We start from the raw sequence: 23,474 nt of genomic DNA on the forward strand, positions 1-23,474 counted from the left end.
TTTGTTTTAGGAACCGGCTGACAAAAAAAAAAAGACATTTGAATTCAAGTCATTGTAGAAGCACACAATTTTCTTCTATAATGAACATATTAATCCGACTGTAATTAATGTTTTTTTTCGTAGTGTTTGACTCCCCTAAAAACATATAGTGGAAAAATTGAAAATTCGAATATGTAGATTTTTAACAAAAATTTAACTGCCGGCCAACGGGCATATGCCCTAGAAACCATATTTATTATAATTATGATGATGGTGATATCAACTTCTACCTGTTGGCCTAAAAAAACATATTTCTTATCTTATTAATTAAGATTTAAGAAGCTTTCATTGAACTTACTTGCTTCACCACCCGTTACTTATCCCATAATTAACGTAAGAATAATCTAGGTTTGACAACAAAACAAAATTCTTTATTTTTGCTAAATATATCTAAGAATATTATAGAGACACATCAATCAAATAATAATGGCAAGTGCTAAGGCCAAAAGAGAACTACTGTCTAACTACATATATATATATATATATATATATATATATATATATATAGGAACACTGCTAAAATATTCGCAGGAACCTTTTATATCTCCAGGAGCTTATTTACTATTCCAAAACAAAGCTAATCTTTCTTAAAGTTTCTTTGTACAATAATGATAATTAATCTCTTTATTCCCCGAATAAAGAGTTAGACAGTAGTTTCTTTATACCTATTTACGTAACGTACCTCTATTTTCAATTTTTTTTTTTAATTTAGGTAAATTTATCCTTTCTTTGATTAAATTTTCATTAGATTAATGGCGAATAATAATATATTTGTTTGAATATTTAAAATTTATTTAATTTAAATATATGCTCAGTAAATTTGAACTAGTTTTGGCTTGTTAGAATGAGGATAAGATTAGGTGTGAGGAGAATTTAGAGGGAAAGAAAAAAAAATTAAAGATACTGTAAAAGGTATTAATTTGACTACAAGTCTAGAAATAAATTCTCGTGATTGTCATGTTTAATTAGACTTAATCCAGAGTCAAGCTTTAACTAATGTTAAGGATTAATTTGATCATGATTGAGTTTTAAAAGGAAAGCTAAGGTGTGGTGGAGTAAATTAAAATGAGATTTAAGAGAAGATATGCAATAAAAGTGTGTGTGTGTTGTTTTTTTTTTTTTTTGGTCAGAATAAAAGTGTGTGTTGTCTCAATAAATTAGTAGTATGTTAAATGGGCCGAGTCTTGAGCTGGTTCATTTAACATTTTTAATGAGTTAGTTTTCGGTTCAAAAAAAATTTGTGAACATGGTGTTTAACGAACTCAATTTGCCAATGAGCCATAACTCACACAGCATTCTGCTCCCTCCCCATCTCAAAGGTGTCAGGTTCGAGTCCTATCAGCTATAACCAAGAAGAAAAAATTGGTAAGTATATGAGGAGTGTGTGGGTGTGTATTGTGTACCTAGAATTGAAAGTTGTCCAATCTATTGGAGTACCTAAAATTAGGGGTTGTTCAATCCACCGACCAAAAAAAAAAAAACGAACTCAATTTAATTAATTTGTAAAATAAATAAATTGTCTCGTAAAATAAATGGATTGTCCTATTTAACCTGTTTAAATTTTTCTTTCTTTTTATTTTCTTCTAAATTTTTAAATGTTTTTAACAACTTTTTTAATAATCCCAGTTAAATATCTTAAGTTCTAACTAAAATATCTCAAGCTCCAATTCATTAATGTATTTAAAAAGGAAAAGAATTGGCTCAAAATTAATTCAAAAATTAACTTTCTTTAGTTTTTTTTAATTAAAAAATTTCTTATTAGATAAAAAACAAACGGAATTGGTCATTTTAGCTCAGCTGACATCTCTTAGATAAACCGAACTTTTATTTTAAATGACAAGTCTAAATGGAATAAACCAACCCCTAATTTGTAGAGGACTAGAGGCAAAGTACCTATTTTACAAGATTGTCCTTCATGTTATGGATATAATTTATTAAAAAAAATAAATAAAATTAAAAAAAGAAAGAAGGGAAAAAAAATCATTTCCTCTACAAAATTTTATTCAAGTAGCAAAAGCATGAACGGAACAAACTATATTATGAATTAAATGAATAAATGTAAAAACTTAACAATAAAGAATGTACTAATTAATTGTGCTATGTATAATTAGGATAAATTTCAGGATATCATGCATCCACCTACAATAAAAAGCAAGAGTGAAATTCAGGTGTAGTGATAATTGAGAGTAGTTAGATGAATATATAAATTTCATTCGACATTTTCTTTAAATGCACTACAAAAATAAATAATGAGGCAGACACTAACTCATTACATGAACTTCACACGAAGCAACGTTGTTGTGGATTTGTTGGTGAAATCAAATTCCCAAACTCTAATTGTTTGCCTAAGCTGTTGTTTGTGTATAATAACATAAGACCAGAAATAAAATATGAAAATGTCAAGAATGGGATTCGAACCCATGCCCTTTCGGACCAGTACCTGAAACTGGCGCCTTAGACCAACTCGGCCATCTTGACTTTGATGGCATTGAGTACCAATAACATATTTATAAACACAAACCCACTATAATAATACTATTTACATAGCAATTGATTTAGTTAATGTTAATATTGATATTAATTTTTATTGAAAAAGGTAATTTCTATGAGAATTGGGGATGACAAGGAATTTCCCCCGCAGCGTAGATGAGAAGTTTCAAGACATGAGGTGGAACATCCGAAAATGGGAATTGTCTTCCGTTTTCTACATTGCCATCCTTAATTTGTTAACTTCTTTCTTTGTTTTGACTTTTGACCCTCTCAAACCCATTAACTTGAAGTAAAATCTGGTAAGCATATTATTACTTTTAATTATATAAGAGAAAAATATTTAGATAATAAAGTAATTAAGATATAAGATTAACTAAGCAAATGCTAATGCGTTCCGAATAAAATAAGGAGTATAACCCTTTTTAAAATATGACCTATTATTAGTGATAATAAATAAAATAACGATTATTACTTTTAAGTTATTTGTTTTTCTTTTTGTAAAAAATATAAAAAAATCATTTGATTTTTTTTTTAAAATATAGTTGACCCAATTAACAAGTTACCATTTTAAATCTTAACCAATCATACAAAACATAACAAAATAGAGTATTAAAATTTACCTAGTTAACAGATAGGAAAATTTTTAAGTATACCGGTAAACCGGTGTTTCAGTAATTTTTAACCATTGATCTTAATTATATATATTATATATACTTTTTATAATTAAAATCAACGAAACACCGGTACACTTGAAAATTTTCTTAACAAACAATATAACATTATTTGCTTAAAGTGTTTAAAGAGACTAACAATAAAAATTTTGTTATTTATTTATAACTTTAGCCATTGGATTAAGACACACATTTGATTTGAAAATTATTAAAATTCTGGAGAAATATAACTGACAAAGGTAGGTTGCCCTAGGTGTTGTGCAAAGTGATTAAAAAACACATCTTTTAATGAACTTGTATAATTATCAAAACTACAAACAAAACTTCTATTCAAATAGTTTGTACTTGGTTTCAAAAGCATAATGAAATGAAGCTTACATTACTGAAAAAGGATTGTTGTCTAAGTATGGAAAGACTCAAGGTAAAAATATCCAAGATTTAAAAAAAAAATGGGTAGTAGATGAATCAATTATTATTAAGTGAACTCAGATGAAAATCCCTTGATAATAAAATTCAGTAATCCACAGACAAATCAACCCTGTATCTCTTATAAACTGTGAGAGATCATCACACTGAAAAAAGAGAAAGAAATAGAAAGACACTATGCAATAATGGTAAAGTAGGCCTGTTTGTTTTTTTTGTGTGTGCTGCTCTGTGACTGCCATATGAACATTCTTGACAAACTCCATAACCTGCTGCTGAATGCTGATTACAAGTCTCTCTCAAAATCCCAAAGAAAAAGAAAAAACCTATGTTTCACTCAAGCCCTTTGTTAAGTGCTGTATGTATTTTGCAAGCTATTCAACATTTGCAACCAACTAAGCTCTATGGATTTTTTTAGAAGCACTAAATTTTTAAGCTTTTCCAAATTCATTCGCCTTCTGCACCAGACATAATTCACTGAAATCTTTAAACTTCTTGGTGTAACCTTCCTAGGCAACAATTCCTGAAGCAAGAAAAAAAAAAAAGAGTTCAGTTTTTTGTGGAATATATAACAAGTTAAGCATAAAGGTAATCACAAACACTACAATTCCAACTTGGATTCCCATGAGTATAAATGGCTCCATAGTGCATGTTCTATTATATACCATAGTTGTTCACATTGCACTAGGAAAGTTCAAGAGTCTAATGCTTATATTTCAAATGGCAATTTGAAGCACATGTTTAAAGTTAATAACTTAATATCATATCTAAGAGTAGGCTAAGGATTCTGCCATCACTAATAAAGGAATTGATGCTTTGTAGTTGCATCATATTATAACAAGGTAATATGGCCTTTATTCTCTATCTTCTTCTTTCCTGACACCCACAATCTCGACATGGTACTAGAGCCTCTATAACCAAAATATTCTAGAGTTTGATCCTTGATATCTCTGTTCTTTGAAATAAAATAAGTTGAGATTTAGCAGAACATAGTGGGTTTGTGCATTATCTACATCTCAATTTCAAAGTACCCTTGTACCTCTAGTTAACAGCATAAGCTTTTAGAACAGATGCTTTTCAACATGGTATCTTAATACTCAAACTCTCATTAAATATCCAAATGTCACTGACAAGATCTAGTGGACGAAACATCCACTATATGGAGGATGACAGGGAAGAAAAGGAATCCCAAACTTCAGTTGTAATCTTGTGGAAAAACCTTAAACAATGAGGACTTTCTAATTTTATACTTTAAAACTATTATTAAAGAGAAGTTCATTACTACCTCTATTTGGTTGAGTGTTGGCAACAGCATAAGCTCCAATGTGGCTGCCAGAGCTTTTGCGCATTAAGCCTGAAACAGCATGGTCAATGCCAAAGCCAAGAGAGCCGGAATCCTCTAATTCTGAAGGGGATGTTCTCCACATACTGTCCCCGTAAAATGACCCAGCATCATAAGCAACATTGTATGCCTCATCATAACTGCCATTTGGTAAGGAATATGAAGAACCTGACGTAACAATGTTATCGCTATTTTTTCCATAACCTACTGTTTTCGACCCTAAATTCACATCTCCAGAGCTACTTAGACTGCCCTTACCATATCCGGAGCCGATAATTCCAGTTTGATCTGTTCCAAGTGAGGAACTCCAAAGTGGTCCTATACTACCAAAAGAAGCCATGCTTGAATTTTCGTTCCGATAACCAGAAAGAGAATCAGAATTTGTAAGGTTAGAAGCATAGTTAAGATTCCCATTTCCCCACAAGTTCTGACTTGTAGAACTCATGGCCGAATTATTGCCTACATTTGCACCAGCATAACCTATGGCATTGCTGTACCTGCTTGGACTACCACCGAACGAAGAGTTCATTGTTCGCCCTATGAAGGTAGAAGTAAAGTTTGAAGTTCCATTTTGGGTCAATGGTGGCTCGAAGTTGAGTCCTGTTCCATAACTATGGCCGAAAAGAGGATATTCACTATGGCCAGCAGTAACAGCATTTGATCTTCCATCTAATTTAAGTCCATTCCTTCCAACTACACTTGCATTAAATCCCTGAATGAAACCATTGGGGCAGCTACTTACTCTACTAAGACCATAACTATATCCACCTAACTGGCCTCTGCTTGGACTTGGAGATAATTCCTTTGGTACAGCCCTCTTAACCTCAACCATTTTACCATTCAATTCATGGAAAGACTTGTATAGAACTTTCTCAACTGCTTCCTCCGAATCATAGGTGATGAATCCAAAACCTCTAGGCCTTTGGGTGTTATGATCATACATCACAACCACGTCTGTAATTATTCCGAATTGATCAAAGTACTTCTTGAAGTCGCTCTCAGTAACCGTGGATGCTAGACCTCCGACAAATATCTTCTTTGTACGGGATGGAGTAGGACCAGGTGAACTGTGATTACTGCTGTTGCTTTTGTTCAAAACATTCTGGTCATCTCTGGGGACAGCTTTTTTTGCTTCGACCTACATGTCGAATAAGTGACAACAGAATTCAATTCAAGATCATGTTACTAAATAATAATTAAGAGGGGCATTATTGAAATAACAAAGATCATGGATCAGGAATTGAATTTAAGAAAAATGTGTAGTAGAATGCATATTTAGAATCAAGACTCAATCTTCTCCATGCTTATTCACATTAATTCCTACCATTAACTTGTCAACATTTAGCCTTTGACACAAGGAATAAAAGGAAAAAATATTCAATGAAGTAAACTACAAAACGATGTGACAGCTCAAGCATCTGTTGATCTAGATTAGGAATCAAATCGTGTCCAAATGCAACAAATCTGCATTCTTAAAATATGATGCCAAACATCTAAACTTCACCACCACGAACACATAATGCGAATTCTCATCAAAGATTTAACAAAAAGTAAAACCAAACTAGTACTAATCAAATATCAATCTTTTTGGCTCAAAATCGCAATCTCTTCTAAAACTGAAGTTGCATCGTAATGCATCAACAATCACAATAATCCGATTTAATAAATCTGATTGCTTGAATCCTTTATCATTGTGAGGAAGAAGCATCTTGATTCATTTTGCCACAACAGAAAGCAATACAACAGTGAACCTTTAAGCACAAGCACATTGGGAAAAACATAATCACATATAAACAGAGACAGGCAAACTTACAGTTCTGCCATCAATGACATGTTTCTCCATAACAACTCGTTCAGCAACAGAAGCATCAGCAAAAACAACAAAGCCGAAGCCACGGGCACGCCCGGTGGTCCGATCCTTCATGATCACGGCTTCCACGACATCACCAAACCCCTGGAAATATTGTCTGAGTCGGTCTTCATTTGTGTCCCATGAAATCCCTCCAATGAAAAGCTTGCCACTGCCAGGGTCCATTTCCATTCTGCACTTTTCACCACACTCTTCCCAATCAAATTCTATCTCTAACCCCATATATATATAATGAAAAAAATCTTTAAAAGATGCATTATTCTTCTTATGTAACAAACATTGAAACGCATACACAAAAAGCAGTAACAACAAAATATATGAAACGATATATTGGATTGGATTTGATCCAATTAGTAACTCATAATATCCATAGAAAAACACACACACACAAAAAAGTAAAAATAAAATAAAAAAACAAAACTTCATATTCATTTCAGACACGGTAAGAAAAAACAATCGTCAAAAGCATGGCAACATAATGCTGATTGAGTCCAAATAAAAAAGTTCAACACATAAAAGTTAGAAAACTGCAGCAGAAGTTGCATCCATGAAAAAGCACTATATTTTTCATCACCGATCATTAAAAAAGGATGAACCCAGAATCCAAAATTGCAAAAAGAACCGAACTTTGAAGATAAGTGGAGCTGAACAACAACAAAAGCAAAAATGGGTGATGAAGTTGTGAAGATGAAGAAAAAAGCTTACCAAATGAAGACAACCCAGAAGAGGAAAAATTGATGGGAATCTAAGATCCAAGAGAAAGCATGAATAAGTTAGAGAGGGCGAGAGGCCCTCCTTCTTTTTTTCCCTTTTGTTGTTTTTTTTTTCTTTTTTGCGTTTGCAAATTATGGCTTTGGTTCCAGCAATGGTGTGTATATATATGTGTGTATGTATTGAATTATGATTTGTGAATTGTGAAAGCCTGAAACCTGTGCATCACACACAAACACATAATAGGTATGGGCACAAAAAATGAAAATAAAAATCATTTCTTTTTTGACGTCTAAAATAAAAGAATAAAATTGGAATATCACAAAATGAAAAATGCCATTTAAGTTATTAGAAAAATTATAAATTTATTACATTCAATATATTAAAGTTTAAAAATTTTACTATTGTTGCTTTATTTAGCTCTTTTTGGGTACATTAATAATACCGGTTTGAATTTAAGATTTTATGTATATTAGTAATTTTATATTTTTAATTAATTATTAATATTAATTTTGATGCCATGATAACATAAAAAAAAATTATAATATGTATATATTATCATATATTAACAAAAACAATTATTTTTAATAATTAATATATAAATAATTATCTAAACGAATAAATATAATTAAACCGGAAGAAAATGGGGGAGATTAGATGAAAAAAACCAGAGGATGAAAGGAGAAAGTAAGTGGGCTCCACGTTAAAAGTATTCTTAGCACAAATGGCGAAGAAAATGGGGAGATTAGATTATAGATTCTATACATTCTGAAATTACAACTTGCCCCATATATTTCCATTTTGTATATATTATTTTTTATTTATTACTCTAAGTTTACTACTATTTTGTATTTTAGTCTTTGTAGGTGTGAACCCCATTTCACCAAAAAAAAACATTAAAAGTATTTAGTAATGTACATCTTTTGTCCTATCCTATTATAATAATCACCAAAATATTATTCAATTTCTTTTTACACTTTCCCCCTATGTTTATCCATTTATACAATAGTATTGCTCAAGACTAATTTACTTTTTTTTTTTTGCCCCTAAAGCTAGACTACCAATTTGAGCTAACAATATTGGGTAGGAAGTTGGAAGCTAACAGACATATTCTAGTATTTACTATTTCTTGGGGTCAAAGGAAACAAGATGTAGATAAATCAAACGGTTGTGATGTGATGATGCAAAAAAATTTGACAGATTGGAACATTTTGGGAAAGGACATGAATTTTGAGGTGAAGCAGAAAAAAATCAATGGAATCGGTGAAGTGGAAGTGGGATAGGCACAAACATTAATGTAACCAAAAAATAAAAAAAAATGAGTGGTTGCTCTACATATACACCTTTGCATCAACTTTCAAATTAAAGAAATAAATAAAAATAAAATTAAAGTAGGGTTATGTGTGAGTGACAGAAGGGATTGCTTGTACAACCACTCATCCGGAGAATAATACAACAGCTACATGAACCAAAACATCATTACTATATATTTTTGAACAAATGCATGTGCATAACTAACCTTAGGCGCTCTACAATTTCATCACCACAATGGCTCTAGGATATTTCTTTTCTCAATTTGATAAAAAGGATAAATTTGGATGGAATGTCCTTATATTCCTTATTTTTTCACTAAGATAATTATTAAATGGGATCCGTGATATTCATTTGCCCTCATAAATGAAGTAAACAAATCAAATAGAAATCAATATTACATAAATATCTTAAAATAAAATAGTTTATATGTATACTCGATTTTATTTTTATATAAATCGAATCAACTAAATTTACTTTGTGTTTTTTCAATATAAATCAAATCAAATAGATTCGATTTATTATATATGCTATATCAATAGTAAATCGAATTAACTTTATTCGATTTATATGTATATGCTGCATAAGTAGTAAATCGAATCTTCTGCAGCATATATATGTAAATCGAATTTAGTTGATTCGATTTAGTACTGATATAGATTATTGACATATACTACTTTAAAACATAAATGTCAATAAAAAAATATTTCTTACTTAAATTTAAATAAAAAATCAAAAAATCAAAACGAATAAGAATAGAAATTTAATTTTTGTATTTTAGTTCAAATGCCATAAAATCTACATTTTTATAAACTCATAAATGTTAAACGGAACATTAAACGATTTCTAAAAATTCATTAAAAACTATTATTTGACTTATTGACATCTAAAAATCATTACCGGAATTTTTTATGTTGAAAATATTAATATAAAATATAGCTTTATAAGGTGGCATAAGAGTTAAAACTTGAATTTTTTCAGAGTTAGGAACAACAGATAGTTATACAATATATCGTGACTAACTATATATTATACAATATGTAATTTGAGAAATAATTAAAATATTATATCAATTATATTATCATTTAATTTTTGAAATTAAGTATAGAACTTATTGCTTTGACGACGTTACGTCTAACTTAAACTTAGATTTTTCAGAGCATAAAAACATCAAAGCCTAAGTTTTATACTTAATTTCACAAATTAAATGATAATTTAATTGATACAGTATTTTAATTATTTCTCAAATTACATATTGTATAAATATAGTTAGTCATTATATATTATATAAATATCTGTTACTTCTGACTTTGAAAAAATTTGTTTTAACTTTTATGCTATCTTGGAGAGCTATACTTTATATTAATTTTTTCAACATCAAAAATTCTAGTAATAATTTTTTAGATGCTAATGAGTCAAATGATAATTTTTAATGAATTTTTAGAAATCGGTTAATATTCTATTTTACATTCATAAGTTTATAAAAATATAAATTTTCTAGAGTTTGAACTAAAACACAGCAAAATTTTATTTTTATTTGTTTTGATTTTTTGATATTTTATTTAAATTCAAATGGGGATATTTTCTTATTCATATTTATGTTTTAAAGTTAATAACAATTAACTTAAAATAGTAAATGTCAATAATATGTATTCGTACTAAATCAAATTAACTAAATTTGATTTACATGTATATGTTACAGAAGTAATAAATTGAATAAATTAGATTCAATTTACTATTAATATAATATATATAGTAAATCGAATTCAATCGTTGAAAAAGTATAAATCGAATTTAGTTTATTCAATTTATATAGATTTATTTTAGGATATGCATGTAAGCTAATTCACTTTAAGATATTAATGTAATTTTAATTCTCAAATGATTTAATTATGTGAATTACCCTAAACTTTTAATTGACTTATAGTAATCTTTGATAAAAATCTATTTTGATGCGGAAATCATATAAGTAGAAGAGTTAATATTTAAATTAGTCTCTAATAAATTTTAAATAAAATATTTTAGTCTTAACAAAATTTTATTTTTTAATTAAAACATATTTACAATTTTTTTTTTAAGAAAAGGGTCAAAATAAAAATATAATTATAAAGTATAAAACTTAAATAAAAAAATAGAAAGGAGTTAAGGAGGGGATATCTCGAATAAATAAACTAAAAATCTAATTACTCTGTTGGTCTCTATAATTTTATCAAATTTTTAATTAAGTCTCTATATTTTTATTTTCAATTGGATTCCTATACTATTTTTAATTTTGTAATTAAGTAAGCTCTTTTTATATATAAAAAATGTTAAAATATTAACAGAATATTTCTCCTAAAATATATGCAACGTAATTAGGTTTTTAATTATGGATACATTTAATTTGTGAACAAATATTCAGTTAACTCTAACATTTTTTACGCTATGAAGGACTTAATTATAAAATTAAAAGCAGTATAGGGATCCAATAAAAAAAATATAAAAACCTAATTAAAAATTTGGTAAAACTACAAGGACTAATAGAATAATTAAACCTAAATTAAATAACTAAATGTACTCTTAGAAAAATAAAAATAATAAAATGCAATGCGACATAGAAATAAATATACTTATTTTAGGGCTGCATCTGAGTTAAAATAAAAAAAAAATTATTATTTCTTTAACTATATCAAAACAAAATTATTGTCTTAAAAAGAAAAAGAAGAAAATATTACTATCTAAGAGTTGATAGCTTAATTAAATGATTAAAATATTAAATTAAGACAAAAAAAAATAAAAAACAAAAACAAAAACAATCTGCGAAATGTGAGGAAGAATGAGACCAAAAAGCTGGAGATAGGTTATATTTTACCTTGATTATATTAAATCATTTTGAGAAAAAAAAAAAAAACTCGAGGCACATTTTAAATTTAAATTTAAATACTTTTATTAACTACTTTGTAGTAAGATCATTACATTTAATAATAAGAAGTAATTGTATATCATATGATATATACATCACTAAATGCAGGTAATTTAAATTAGAAATAACAGGAAACAGAGCTGAGAAGAACACAAAGTGATGAGATAGAAGGAACCTGATGAAATGGAAGGAAGAGGGTTATAGATTGGAATTGGATGAGAGGCACCCCACAGAGAGAATAAGTGATTGAAAACTGAAATTCTCAGACTTTATTTATTTCTATTTTCATAGTTGGAGAGAGGGACAGACATGTCGCTTACAAAAATGTATCATTCCTCACCCATTAATGTTCTTGTCATACTCACACACAAATTTATACTTGCTTCTTGCTACTAATATGGCAAGACCGATAATCTTCAAATTAAAACTCAAATTATTACCACTGTCTTAAAAATTATAATAATAATAACAAGGGTTTACTTAGAATAAATGACCATTTGTATTCATAAAAAATAAAAATATTGACATATGTATTTACATTAGTTCGAAACTAAACTTGTACCTATGCAAGATGCCTTCTGTGTGACAAAAGTACTCTACATGACACTCTAACTCTCCAAAGATAGGGTATTTTTGTCACGTGGAAGACATGTTGCGTAAGTACAAGTTTAGTTTTGACGCGTTTTCATCTTTCATGAATACAAATAGTCATTTATTCGATTTACTTAATATTTTTTGGTGACATTCGATTTACTTAATATATATCCTAAAGGTATATATTAAAATAATTAAATAAAAAATTATAAGAAAAGTGATAAAGTTTAATTTTCAATATATTTATTATATATTATTAAAATAAAAATAAAAATACAAATTTTTTTATCAATGATAACTTTTTTTTGTGACATATCAATAATAACTTTAATATGTGTCTTTATGATAAGTGTATGTAAGTTAAATCCTTAAAGTTTTAATAATAATAAATATTTTTAGATCACATGTTAAAGTAATTATTAGTAAAAGTTATTGAATTTTTTTATTTTAATAAAAATATAACAAATACACTAAAATCACTTTTGAATTTTTTTTTATAAAAAATAATTTTAATTGATACTTTTAATTGACAAAAATTGTTATAGTAGCACTACAAGTAATCCAGTTTGCCTATGGAGTGTGTTTGTAAGAGGAGGTTGGAGAACAGTTGTTTGGTCAATGGTGACTGGTGTGATGTTTGAGTACATTTATCTTAATATTCACTACATACCCTTTACTAGTAAGGGATCTAAAAAAATTTTATAGTTGGGACAAAAATACACTAAAATAAATTTTATTAAATATCAATATATTTATAATTTGAAAGTTACAAAAAATATTTATAATTTGAAACTAAAATTATATATATACATAAAAAAATTAATAATTTTACTTATATTTATAATAATTATGTATAAGAGTTAAAACAAAGGATATGAATTAGAATTCAATTAGAAAATTAATTTTTTTTAATTAATTTCAATCAATATCAGTCAATTTTTTTAAATTATCTTTATCTTAAAATTTAAATCTTAGCTTTCAAGTCTGAAAAAAATTGACAATTTTATAATTAAAAAATTAATTAATATTGAATAACTAAAAGTCAACTTCTTATCATTTTTATTATTTAATATATAAATAATATTTTTTATTTCAACCAATTTAAAAAAAAATAAAAATTTCACTTATATTTAAAAAACTAAGCATTAGTTTAATAATTAACTAATTAACTATTTAAAAAGAATATTATCACTATTTATTTTTAGTTTTGATATTAAATTAAATTTAACACGATATATATAATTACATATTAAATTTAACAAAATATGTTTTTTAACATAATTCTCAAAAAAAGAATTTATAATTTAATATGAGGACAAAAATAATATAATAATAGAATTAAATATATTCATTCATATATAATTATTATCAAATTTCATCATTCAGTGGAGGCAAATACCTCCTTTTTCTCTAACCTAGGTCGGTCCCTCCTCTTCACCATAACGAGACATTGGGTTCCTTTCAACCCAAAATATAAAAACAATAAAATTATTAAAATTAAATATTTAAACATTGATAAGAATTTTTTTTTATTACAAAAAAAAAAGGAAGGAAGTTATACATGAAATTGACATTGACACAAATTCCAAATGAAGCTTATACCTCGTGAACATAGTCTAGATAATTTGGATTGGTGGTAAAATAAAATGGGTGGTTGCAAGGTTTTGGAATCAATATGCCTTTGCATAATAATAAATAATAATAATTTTGTTAAAAAATTTTTTTTCCTTTTCCAGCTATATATACATTTTTGCATAATTGACCACCATGTGGGGGTAATAATGTAGGAGAGGGGTCAAATGTCTCCTTGATTCCATGTTTTGTGATAAGGTGGATATTAAATCTTAATAAAGGGATATAAGAATGACTCTAAATTGGTCATATTAGATCAGATGCAACTATAATATGGGATTAATGATTGGTTACAGCCATAAGCCAACTATGATTGATGACAATTTAGACTCATGTTTGAGTTGGAGATAAGGTTGTGCAAACCATGAATCATCTTCTATTAATTAACAAACAGTATCATCCATGTTAGTTTGTTTCCAATTTATTCTTTTTCCATTTCTCTTTATAAAGTATGCATTACTTTGTGATAAAACAATCATTTGACCTAATAATAACAGGAGTGAAACTGATTAGATGAATTGGGTTTTCTAATAACCCAAAAACCATATTTTATATGAAATCATTTAACTATTTTTCTGTAGTTTAATTTTTAACTTTACTCCCAATTTGATTGATGTTTTTTTACAACTTTTAAAGTCAATATAAGACCATTTTGCTCAAAATATATAAAATTGTGCAAGATTAAGACTATAAAGTAGTATTTAAAAAGAAAATTGAGATTGAAAAACAAAAATTAAATTAAGGATTTTTATTGTATTTAGTAAAAAATATACATAATTGAGCTATGTTCAATATACTGTTTAGTTCAAGATCCAATGTTACTATACTACCTGCATCTAAATAAAACTAGCATCAGGTTTGATTCTCACTCAATCTCCATTAACAACTCTTAAAGTGCTCATCAAATCAAGAAAAGTATGCTCCAATTTTAATGGATACTGGAATCTCCAATTTTTGTATTCTTATTTTAATTTTGACTTCTCAAAAGTTTTAAGTGAAAACATGATATTTTTTAAGAGTGTGTTTGTTTAAAGACATAAGATACTGAGATAAGAATACAAAATATAAAATTATGTTTGACAGATAAAATATGAATAAAGATATCTTGTTTATAGACATTAAATTAGTATATTTTGTATATTTTTTATAATAAAGACACGAAAACACTAATAAAAGATGTAATTTTTTTATTTTTATTAAATTTTTATATTTATATTTTTTGTTATATTTTTTATGAAAAAATAATAAATTAAATTTTTATAATTTATTTTAATTTGTCGCCAAACAAAATATAAAAATATTAATTTTATATCTCTATTTTTTATATATTATTTTTAATGTCTTATCTTATTCTTATTCTCATAACCAAATGCAGGTTAAATCGTTATCTAATTAAAAGAAGAACTAATTTAATACATAATAATTCATTTGCCTAATTTATTGAACTAATTAACGTACACTTGATTTGGATAATTTTAACTAAGTAAAACTCTCCCAAAATTACCACAAAATAAAATAAAATAAAATAAAAGACAATTGTTTTGGTATTTTTCAAAGACCAAAAAAAAAAAAAAAAATCATCTACCTTTTATCATGCAATGTTATATAATAGACCAATTTTATACACTTTTAAGTTTTAACACACAAAATAATCACAAGGATTTTCCTTCTTACTACACAAGGCAGAGCAAAACAGATTAATTCAAGGAGTTCAAGTTAATTAGAGATGCCAAACAATTAATCACCTTTTGTTTGCTGATGATTCAATCCTTTTTTGCAAGAGCGCACCTAATACGAGCCAAAGTATTCTAGAATTGTTAAAGATCTATGAGGGTTTTAGTGGGCAAAAAGCCAATTTGAATAAGTCAGCTATCTTTTTCAGTCACAACACACCTCAGAACACAAGACTAGCAGTTGCTCAGACACTAAATATTGAACATATCGGAGTACAAGACAAATACCTGAGACTGCCCTCTATAGTTCAAAAATTAAAGAAAGCAACCTTTGGAGCTATCAAGGATAAAGTTCAGAAGAGGATTATGGTTTGGAAAAGAAGTCTATTGTTATCAGGTGGCAGGCACACGCTATTGAGAGCGGTGGGGGAGGCGATTCCTATTTATACACTCTCTTGTTTCAAGCTCTCGGACACGCTGTTGAGTGTTGACTGAGATTCATAGCATGCTCTCGCAATTTTGGTGGGGTCAAAAAGGCGCAGAACGAAGAATGGTTTGAATTAAATGGGACACAATGACGAGACCGAAGAAAGATAGAGGGATGGGGATCAAGGACCTAAGGGCGCAAAATTTGGCTTTATTGGGCAAGTAATGTTGGCGTCTAATGAAATACCCTAATTCTACTCTATCAAGAATGCTCAAAGCTAAATATTTCAGATATACAGATTTCCTACATGCAGAGATAGGAAGCGTACTGTCGTGGGGCTGGAAAAGTGTTCTTGAAGGGCGCAAGGTGATCGAGAAAGGCTTGTTATGGAAAATAGGCTCTGGCACTAATGTTCGCATCTTCCATGACCCCTGGCTCCCAACACCAGTGCCCCTTAATGTCCCTCAAAATGCACTCACAATCCCGCCAAATCTGCAAGTGTATTACGTTAGTGCGTTACTAAATCCTGATAGAAGTTGGAATAGAAATCTGATTGAGTCGATTTTTTCAGTTGATATATGCAATAAAATTTTTTCAATCAAACCAACAGAGGAGGAGGATGAAGTTAATTGGTGCTGGACAAAATCTGGTATATATGAAGTTGGTCAGGATACAAAATTGCTTATGGATTCTTTCATTCTCCTACTTCATTGAGGCCCCAAAACATACACAACAGAGTTTGGAATAGCATTTGAAAATTGAAATTACCACATAAAATTAAGATTTTTTTATGAAAAAGTCTTCATGAAAAGCTTCCAGTGTTGCAACAAGTTCACAGCCGGTTCGCATTCACTTCTGCCACTTGTCCAAGATGCATGTTGAAGGCTGAATCAATTTCTCATACTTTGTTCCAATGCCCCCTGTCTTCAATAATATGGAGCCTAAACTTAATAACCCCTGACCTATGGATGAGAAAAGAAGAGACCTTTTTCAATTGATGGCAATGAGTCTTATCCTGGGCAGCGACTCAATTCGACGGTAGACAAAAGACCCTCTTCATAGCGGCGCTGTGTTGGAGTACTTGAAAAGCGAGGAATTGGTGTATTTTTTAGAAGGTAATAAGCCCGGCACCAGAGATAGTGAAAGACGCCAGCAATTTAGTGCGTGAACTCGTAAGCCATACCTGATAGATGCTGATAATTTTCTTTACTCTTACTTTATTATTCTTTAAACTCTTAGTCTTTCAGTCACAGTTGGTAATAAATGAAAATACCTAATTCTTTTATACTTCCTTATGAAAACACTTTTATTTTATATTAATAAAATAATATTTATCGTTTGAGAAAAAATAATCACACTTTTAACCAATTTAACTTATAGTTAAGTTTAAATAACAAAATTTTTAAAGCACATGTTAAATGTATTATAGAATTACGCAAGTATTTTTTACATTCTTATATGAAAAAAATAATATGATAGGTTTATTATGTAAGTAAAATATATAAGCGAATTTATTTGTTAAATACATACACAATTAAATAATTAAATTTATGTCAACAAACTATAACTCAAATAATATAGTCTTTTTATCTTCATCTAAAAATTTTGAATTTGAGTCTCTCTTCTAATTTAAAAAAAAAATGATGGAATAATTCTCCCCTTCCTAGGCCACCAAAGGTGCAAAACCCTAAGTCACCAAAAAAAAAAAAAAATTGCAAAACCCTTAAACCCTTGTTTCCCCCTGAGCACCATTGAGACAGAGAGAGAGAGAGAATCATGAAGTCAATTCTAAACCCAAAGTTCTCAGCTTTATCACCGCATCTTCCCAAAACCTCTCCTTTCTCTCTCTTCTCACGCCCCCATGACTCCATCTTCCGCAAAAACTCGCAACAGCTTCCATTCCCAAGCCTCAAGGCAACACCTTTCTCATCTAATTCCTTCCTTTCCAGAGCTCAAAATCGGACCTTGCAAACGGAACCCACTCGCCCCCCGTCCGGTGAAATCCACGTCATAGTGGGCCCCATGTTCGCCGGCAAAACCACCACTCTCCTCCGTCGGATTCAGTCAGAATCTGCCAACAGCAAGTAAACTCTCTTTCTATTCTCTCCTTAACTTTCTTTGTTTAAACCAACGGTATCCGAAATTTATTTCATTTTCAACTTAGTTTAGGCTTTTAGATAGAAAAATGTGAAAAAAAATAGTAAATTCTAGTTGTGGTAGTGCCAAAGCATTATGTGTTGAGTTTGTGACTTGGTTCTGAATGGAAACAAGACTAGTTATGCTTTCGAATGCCATGGTTGTGATAGTCACAGCTCAGGTATTCTCAGCTTTCAGGTCAAGCCACGCCGAACCGACCCTTACTTGGATAATGTTTTAAAAGGTTTATGTGTATCTGGGAGATTGGCTGAGGCAGTTGGGCTGTTGTGCCGAACAGGGTTGCCGGTGCAGCAAAGGACTTATTCTCTGTTGCTTCAGGAATGTATTTTCTGGAAACAGTATGAGAGAGGCAGAAGAATACACGCACAAATGATCGTTGTTGGATTTGTTCCCAACGAATATTTGAAGACCAAATTGCTGATATTGTATGCAAAATCAGGATATCTAGAAACTGCAAGCTTCTTGTTTGATAATTTGGCTGACAAAGGATTAATTCCATGGAATGCAATGGTGGCTGGATATGTTCAGAAAGGCCTTGAAGAAGTTGGATTGGAGTTTTTCTGTGGGATGAGACAGGCTGGTTTGAGACCAGATCAGTATACCTTTGCATCGGTGTTCAGAGCCTGTGCAACTCTGGCAGCATTGGAACCTGGGAAGCAAGCTCATGCTGTCATGATCAAGTCTCAAATTACAGAAAATGTAGTGATCAACAGTGCATTGATAGACATGTATTTTAAATGCAGTTGTATCTGTGACGGGCGGTTGCTATTCGAGAAATGTTTGAGTAGAAATACAATTACTTGGAGTACTCTGATATCTGGATATGGTCAGCATGGAAGGGTAATGGAAGTTTTAGATTCTTTTCAGAGAATGCTATCTGAAGGCTTCAGACCCAATTATGTTACATTTCTTGCAGTTTTGGTTGCTTGTAGCCATGGTGGTTTAATTGATGAAGGGCATAAATATTTTCAATCAATGATAAGAGATTATGGAATTATGCCACAAGGAAAACATTATGCGGCAATTGTCGACCTCTTAGGGCGTGCTGGGAAATTAAGAGAGGCTTATGATTTTGTTCTGAAGTCTCCTTGTAAAGAGCATTCAGTTGTATGGGGTGCCTTGCTTGGGGCCTGTAAGATTCATGGTGATGTAGAATTATTGAATATTGCATCAAAGAAGTTTTTTGAATTTGAACGGGTAAATGCTGGAAAGTATACTGTCTTGTCAAATGCTTATGCCTCTTCTGGCTTGTGGGAAAATGTTGAGGAAGTTAGGGCTACAATGAGAGAATCAGGGATTATGAAGGAGCCTGGTTATAGCAGGATTGAGGTACAAAGTGAGGTTTATTTCTTCTTTAAAGGTGATAAATCTCATCAACAAGCTGATGAGATTTATCAGGTAATTAGAGAGATCACCTGTATCTTAAAGGATGCTGGTTATATTCCTGACTCAAGTGGAAACTGATATACTCATACATTATGCAATGAAACATTGGATATAATTTGGATTTGCCTCGATGGAAATGGACATCATGATGTTGGCATTTAAACGATGCTTTGTCTTGCAAACAAAGCTGCCTAATTGCAGGTTCTGGATTTGAAGTGGAAGTGAAACAAATGGCCATATATTCTGTAGCAGCATGGAAATAATGTTGCTTTGGTTTTATGCATTTGCCGATCTATGTTCCTTTGGATCACTGTGATCTCTTGGAAGCATACATAGCAGACATATGTTCTGTTTTTACTAGCTGGTTGACTGGTTCAGTCTTCAAATTCTGGTTCCTTTTCCATGCTATTAAGCAAGCATTGTGCCTCACCTGATGCCATTACCGAGTCAGTTGAAGCATTTACTGGAATATTTTCATATTGGAAGTGAGTTCCCAGGAATGCTGTCTGATTTTGCCTTTTGGTTATCACCCATGATGAAAGTTCCCAGATTAATTCCTTTATCTTCTACAAGGATTTTCAAGGCATTGCATTGTGAGAATCCTGATTTTTATATGAACATGATGAGTTGAAGACTAGGTAGATTCTATTTGATAACATTCAATTTTATAGACCCCAATTGTGCCTTGTAGTGCTGACAATCTTGCATAATGAGTACAGAATTTTGGGGGTACCTGCATCTATGTGGAGTTTATGATGATGTATTTTTCTGCAGATTCTAAGTATTAATAAACCATCCTCTTTCGCAGAAATGTGGCAATAATTAAATCAAGCAAGGATACAAGATATGGATTGGATTCAATTGTTACACATGATGGTGCAAAATTACCATGTTGGGCCCTAACTAACTTATCATCATTCAAGCAGAAGTTTGGAATTGAGGCTTACGAGAAGGTATCATACTTTTACCATCTAAGGCTTCTTATCGGCTTACCTGATACCAGTTTACTGCTTGAATGTTAGGGTTTGGTTTTTTTTTTTATCCTAACAAATAATAGTTAATGACAGTTGGATGTGATCGGTATTGATGAAGCTCAATTCTTTGAAGACCTGTATGACTTCTGCCGTGAAGCTGCTGATCATGATGGCAAAACAGTGATAGTTGCAGGACTTGATGGTAACTATTTGAGGTATTATTACTTAGAATTTCTAATTTCAAATGTTCCTATCCTTTTAAGATAAGGATCAAGGTTGCTATGGTTGGAAGTTATAGTACCAAGAAGTACATGCTAATTGTGTGTCTACATATTTATTGGCAGGAGGAGCTTTGGTTCTGTCCTTGATATAATACCCCTTGCTGATACTGTAACTAAACTAACTGCTCTATGTGAAATCTGTGGAAAGCGTGCATTCTTTACCCTGAGGAAGACACAGGAGAAACAGGTCGAGTTGATTGGTGGAGGGGATGTCTACATGCCGGTTTGCCGGCATCACTATGTCAATGGACAGGTAGCTGTAGAAGCAGCAAGATTTGTTCTGGAATCTCACAAGGTTGAATGTCCCTCCCATATACATAAGTAGGTCCAAATTCCTTGGCAGCTGAATGTCCATTTTCTGCCACTAGTACATGGGATCTTTTCCTCAACCAGCATGTAGTGTATAGCCTTCATTTTGATGGACCTGAATTTAAAGAACTTCAGAGAAGAGAAGGAAGGAGTAGGGTAAGGGTTTGAACATTGTGACTGTTCTTTAAGATGAAACTATTTCTGTATTAGATTGTGATGATGATTATATGATTGTTGATTAGTTGGTCTGAATTTAATCATCAACAAAGTGATTATGTATTATAGAAGATAAAAATTCTCAATGGTTTAATGATGCTAATCCGTGATTATGTTACAAGAACTTACTTTTTATATTTATCCACATTCATTTCCATTAGCATGTGATATGCAACCAAACGCTTAGATACAATGCAATCCCTATCAACTAACCTTCAACATTACTAATACACAAAAAGTAGAAACAAACTATATGTAATGTTTACATGCAGGTGTCTTAGTAGAGATTACAAATCCGGTTGAGAAACTATTGCTTTCTCTTAGAATACCATGTAGATAATATGCTTGAAGCTTGATCTACTTCAATTCTGACTAATGATAGAACCTACTGCTGCATTATGAGAAATTCTTACCAACCTAGTCATTACCATTTCAACAAATTGCCCCTCAATTTCTATCTACCTTTATTGTGATGATTAGCAAACATTGATAAACTCAAAATGAAAAAAAGTACTCGAGTCAACGAAAATAGCAGTTGAGAACTGCTGCAACTTCACTTCAGAATCTATTGCATACTCCAGAGAGTGGCATTCTAAACTTTAATTAATGACAACATTCACTACTTACATATTTTAATAATTATTGTTTTGTAATCTATTTAATAGTTAAAGGAAAACATGATTAAAACAATAAATATATAAATTAATGATGAGTCACCATCAACTAAAGCTGAAAGGTCTCATTTCTTTTAAGTATTGTAATATAATACAATTCATATTAGCATCCTTCCAATCATTAACTATCTACCAACAATTGATGCTTATATGGATTAGCATCTGCATCTATGTGAGGCATGTGCACTGACAACCTGCAATACAAGCATAGCATAGCATATCAATTCACAAGAAAAAAGAAAAGAGAAGCTTCAAAAATAAATAAATCCCATAACAGAAGGAACAAAGTCATATAAAACTTGGTATATTTTTAAGGTAGAAACTCACAAACAGTTATCTTCATGTGAAATTAATAGTTGAGAATCAGTAAATAAAAATTTAGTTAAACTTGTCAAATTATCTAACAATTCTTAGCTATAAACTTTATATGAAAATAAATGCACGTGAATTTTCATATTTTAGTATGCTTTTGTAAAACTGATTCTACGTAGAATTATATGAGTTACACAAAGATGCTTTGATTGGGAATGAGTAATGACAAGTAAAAAGATTGAGCAACTGTACTTAAAGCAAACTGGCATCTAAACTCTAAACACGAATCTATGCATCCTCCAAATAAAGTTCTTCTTTCCACCTCATTTTCCATAAAAGAAAAGCAAATTCAGCAACTAGAAACATGATGAGTGCAATGATAAGGAATATAAGACAAACATTATCTAAGAACTCAACCAATTGGATTTGGAAGGACCATTGTGCAAGCACAGTCAAATTTGCACACCCCAACAAGGTTAAGAGCTAATAAACAAGTTAAAATATTGAAAAGCTCAAAGCTTTCAAAATCATGAGCCAACTTTACAACATGGACATCGAAAAAGAGCATCAAGCAACCGCCCAAAAGGAAAAGTAGGCAGAATAAAGCCTCAGAATTAAAGAATAAGAGCAGGGCATAAAACAACAATAATAAAGTCATTCAGTCCTCAAAGATGGTATTTTTGGTAACTAATTAACACCATTGGCTAATTACTTTAAGAATAATGGCATAAAAGACAAAACGGAACAACACATCAAGAACAATTGTAGCATGGAACTTGGGAGGGACCAAAAACCATAAAATGCTTTCATTGAGAGTCGAACTCAAGACCTCCCGCTTACTAAACGGGTGCTCTAACCAACTGAGCTATGAAAGCTTTGATGGCTATAATAATCACAGATAAATATTTTAATTCTGACAAAGAACTCAGTAATATCCAAACAACTGAAAAAGTTATTGGATAAAATCATAGAATAAAGTCTAATTAAGCTCATTTTTTAAAAAAATAATTTAAATAATAAATAACTATTAAAAGTAGCTTATAAATAAGCTATTTTGTATTTGGGTTTTTAATTCTAAAA

At 30.3% G+C, this 23,474-nt stretch overlaps 2 protein-coding genes and 3 non-coding genes across 7 annotated transcripts; 1 reads left to right on the forward strand and 4 right to left on the reverse strand.

Moving 5' to 3' along the window:
• Positions 1–2,436: 2,436 nt before the first annotated feature.
• On the reverse strand, positions 2,437–2,517 carry TRNAL-CAG (transfer RNA leucine (anticodon CAG)). Its single transcript has one exon. It is a non-coding gene; the product is annotated as a tRNA-Leu (tRNA).
• A 1,140-nt stretch (positions 2,518–3,657) lies between these two features.
• Positions 3,658–12,059, reverse strand: LOC107638705 (uncharacterized). Of its 2 annotated transcripts, XM_088484052.1 has the most exons (5): positions 11,935–12,059; positions 7,541–7,764; positions 6,779–7,007; positions 4,909–6,103; positions 3,658–4,146 (listed from the first exon to the last, which is right to left on the reverse strand). In XM_088484052.1, the coding sequence occupies exons 3-5, from the start codon at positions 7,004–7,006 to the stop codon at positions 4,133–4,135; spliced, it is 1,437 nt and encodes a 478-aa protein (XP_088340178.1). In that variant the 5' UTR covers position 7,007; positions 7,541–7,764; positions 11,935–12,059; the 3' UTR covers positions 3,658–4,132. The 2 variants fall into 2 exon arrangements, with proteins under 2 accessions (XP_088340178.1, XP_020976289.1); XM_021120630.2 differs by lacking the exon at positions 11,935–12,059 and having other exon boundaries at positions 7,541–7,826.
• Positions 12,060–17,722: 5,663 nt separating this feature from the next.
• Positions 17,723–21,555, forward strand: LOC107638706 (thymidine kinase a). 2 transcript variants are annotated; one of them, XM_016342068.3, is made up of 4 exons: positions 17,723–18,169; positions 20,437–20,581; positions 20,696–20,817; positions 20,947–21,555. In XM_016342068.3, exons 1-4 carry the CDS (start codon positions 17,862–17,864, stop codon positions 21,206–21,208), a joined length of 837 nt encoding a protein of 278 aa, XP_016197554.1. In that variant the 5' UTR covers positions 17,723–17,861; the 3' UTR covers positions 21,209–21,555. The 2 variants fall into 2 exon arrangements, with proteins under 2 accessions (XP_016197554.1, XP_088341892.1); XM_088485766.1 differs by lacking the exons at positions 20,437–20,581; positions 20,696–20,817; positions 20,947–21,555 and adding an exon at positions 18,413–20,266 and having other exon boundaries at positions 17,769–18,169.
• A 1,442-nt stretch (positions 21,556–22,997) lies between these two features.
• LOC148566588 (small nucleolar RNA SNORD96 family) lies at positions 22,998–23,101 on the reverse strand. The gene has a single exon (XR_015882770.1). It is a non-coding gene; the product is annotated as a small nucleolar RNA SNORD96 family (small nucleolar RNA).
• Positions 23,102–23,195: 94 nt separating this feature from the next.
• On the reverse strand, positions 23,196–23,269 carry TRNAT-AGU (transfer RNA threonine (anticodon AGU)). The gene has a single exon. It is a non-coding gene; the product is annotated as a tRNA-Thr (tRNA).
• Positions 23,270–23,474: the final 205 nt, after the last annotated feature.

Source organism: Arachis ipaensis, chromosome B4, assembly GCF_059453495.1.
Source record: "Arachis ipaensis isolate K30076 ecotype BB chromosome B4, ASM5945349v1, whole genome shotgun sequence".
NCBI classification, from domain to species: Eukaryota; Viridiplantae; Streptophyta; class Magnoliopsida; order Fabales; family Fabaceae; genus Arachis; species Arachis ipaensis.